The 2,469-nt window shown below is 42.5% G+C and overlaps 1 protein-coding gene across 1 annotated transcript; it reads left to right on the top strand.

Annotated features, from left to right (window-relative positions):
• Window positions 1–272: 272 nt before the first annotated feature.
• Window positions 273–1,208, top strand: LOC102386378 (olfactory receptor 1440-like). The gene has a single exon (XM_006034787.3). The coding sequence runs from the start codon at window positions 273–275 to the stop codon at window positions 1,206–1,208; it is 936 nt and encodes a 311-aa protein (XP_006034849.1).
• Window positions 1,209–2,469: the final 1,261 nt, after the last annotated feature.

The raw sequence follows: 2,469 nt of genomic DNA, 5'->3' as shown, positions 1-2,469 counted from the left end.
CAATCCAGTTACAAAATAACACTCTGATGCGGGACAAAATTATCTGTGCAAGACTGACTGACCAACTCTATGACTTACACCCGTGTTTCTATGCACAATTGGAGGCGCACGCTATCCAGAACGAACAGTGGAGTCTGACTCTTATCTCCAAAGATCCTGTTGCTCTATAAATTTATGACACTACAAAGAAATTCCATAAGCTGACAGCAGAGATACAGTGCAAATATTTCATACTTTTCATTTGGATTCCACACACCGTATGCATAGTAGAAATGGTCAAAGAAAACTGCAGCCAAGTGACTGAATTCCTTTTCACAGAATTCACAGCTGATCCAGCTATTCAGGTCATGCTCTTTATGCTGTTCCTTGGGATCTATCTCACTACAATGGTAGGAAACCTTGGCATCATTTTCTTAATCAGGGCTGACTACCAACTTCACACCCCCATGTATTATTTCCTTGGTAATTTAGCTTTTGTAGATATTTGTTATTCCACTCTCATCACTCCCAAATTGATGGCTGATTTGATAACAAAAAGGAAAGCCATTTCTTATGCTGGGTGTGCAGTCCAGGTCTTTACTTTGTGTCTCTTTGGAGTTACAGAGTGCATCCTCCTGGCTACAATGGCTTATGACCGGTATGTGGCCATTTGTACTCCGCTAGTGTATTCCGTTATCATGTCCCCAAGACTCTGTGTCCAGCTGGTCATTGGGTCATTCTTAGCTGGGTGGGTAAATGCAGTAACACAAACAGCAGGCATGTTACAGTTAACCTTCTGTGGCTCCAATGTCATTGATCTGTTCTTCTGTGACATCTCTCCATTGTTATCACTTTCCAACTCTGACACAACTATCAATCATATAGTCATACTAGTTGTAACCGTTGTATTTGGGGTGTTCAGTATCCTGATTGTCCTCATCTCCTACATTTTCATCCTCTCTACCATCTTGAGGATCCACTCTACTAAGGGTAAATGCAAAGCCTTCAGCACCTGTGCCTCTCATTTTATGGCTGTGAGTGTTTTCTATGGGACCTGTCTCTGCATTTATTTAAAATCCAACTCAAACAATTCTCAGGCAAAGGACAAAGTGCTCTCAGTGTTCTACACAGTGGTGACCCCCATGCTGAATCCCCTGATCTACAGCCTGAGGAACAAGGAGGTGAAGGATGCCCTCAGAAAAGTCATAAATAAAAAATGTTACTTTTAAGTCTGAGTGCATGTCCAAATCCAAATGATAGCCATCCCTGATAAGGAGCACCTGACCAGTGCCTTGTTTCAAGTCTTCTAAGGCAGGTTGGAAGGATTTGTTGAGACACTCCTCCAGTGGCACTGACCAAGATTTTCTGCATCTTCCTCCCAAACAATCTTTTGGAAAGACGTGACATTGGGTAGGAGAAAAATATTAAACTATTTGTACAGATCTTTGGTTTCAGACTTTAACATCCAATCTTTAGGTTCCCCAGGTGACGTGTAATATAGGCAATGATAATCTAGTCAGTCAGCCATGGAGATTTAAGGTTCCATGCTGCTATGCATTGATATTAGTTAGGAAAGGATTGCTGAACTAAAGATGAAAACTATTTTTCCCCGACTCTGCTCCCTTGTGTCACCCTCCCCCCACACCAGAAAATCTCCCCAGGCTTGGACTTTTTTCAATTATTGATGTCTTGATTATTATACCTTAGTGCCCAGAGAATGTTGTTTGCAACTGGTTCTACTATATACAGTGCTCCTTTTCTTGATCTGGAGGGAGATACTTAGGCAAATCCCAAGTTTCTGTAGCATCTATTGCTATAGCATCTGATTGTAGCTATGTGAATGAACTCTTTTCTGTTGTAGGTGGTTGTGTTCTTCAAAAACTGTCAAAGAAACGTATAGAAATAAAAATTACTCTTGACTTCTCACATCATAGTTTTTCTATTTTGGCCTTTGTTTTCCTGGTGGTGTTTTTTCTATATATACACTCATCTTGTATGTGTCCACTCACCTGCTTCCTTCTACATGTTAAAAAAAATGCATCAAGTTTAAGGCAGAATGATTCACTGGACCATCAAATCTGCCCTCCAGATAACTGGACCCATTCCCATGTGTCCACCTCCTCTGCAATATATGTAAAACAGAACAGAATCCCAGGATCAGCCCAGACAGGGTCAGAAGGCCAAGAGCGAACTCTGACGACTGAAACTGGCAGCTGGGCACCAGGCTAGAAGCAAGATGGAACTCTACAGAGAGGCCTGGGTAGGGTTTCTCTGCTAAAAATATTTGGCAGGAAAATGGCAGGAAAAAATGGGATCAATCCTCCCCCAGCAGCAGTAAACTCCACTGCCACCCTACAAAACAACAATTCCCAGAACTCCTTGCACTCTATGACACACAGGGCCTGAGCCAACTGTTTCCTGTAGTTGGAAAGTACAGGGAGTGAGGCAGGCAGCAGGCAGGTAGCAAGGAGGTAGGCAGTAGTGTCAGGG

The sequence above is a fragment of the Alligator sinensis genome, unplaced genomic scaffold (assembly GCF_000455745.1).
Source record: "Alligator sinensis unplaced genomic scaffold, ASM45574v1 scaffold639_1, whole genome shotgun sequence".
In the NCBI taxonomy this organism is placed as follows: domain Eukaryota; kingdom Metazoa; phylum Chordata; order Crocodylia; family Alligatoridae; genus Alligator; species Alligator sinensis.
The sequence above is the reverse complement of the archived record's forward strand: the minus strand, read 5'-3'. Positions and strand labels throughout refer to the sequence as shown.

What these genes read in the sequence shown, in the direction of transcription:
- LOC102386378 (XM_006034787.3), top strand. Translation starts at nt 273, where the DNA reads ATGGTCAAAGAAAACTGCAGCCAAGTGACTGAATTCCTTTTCACAGAA.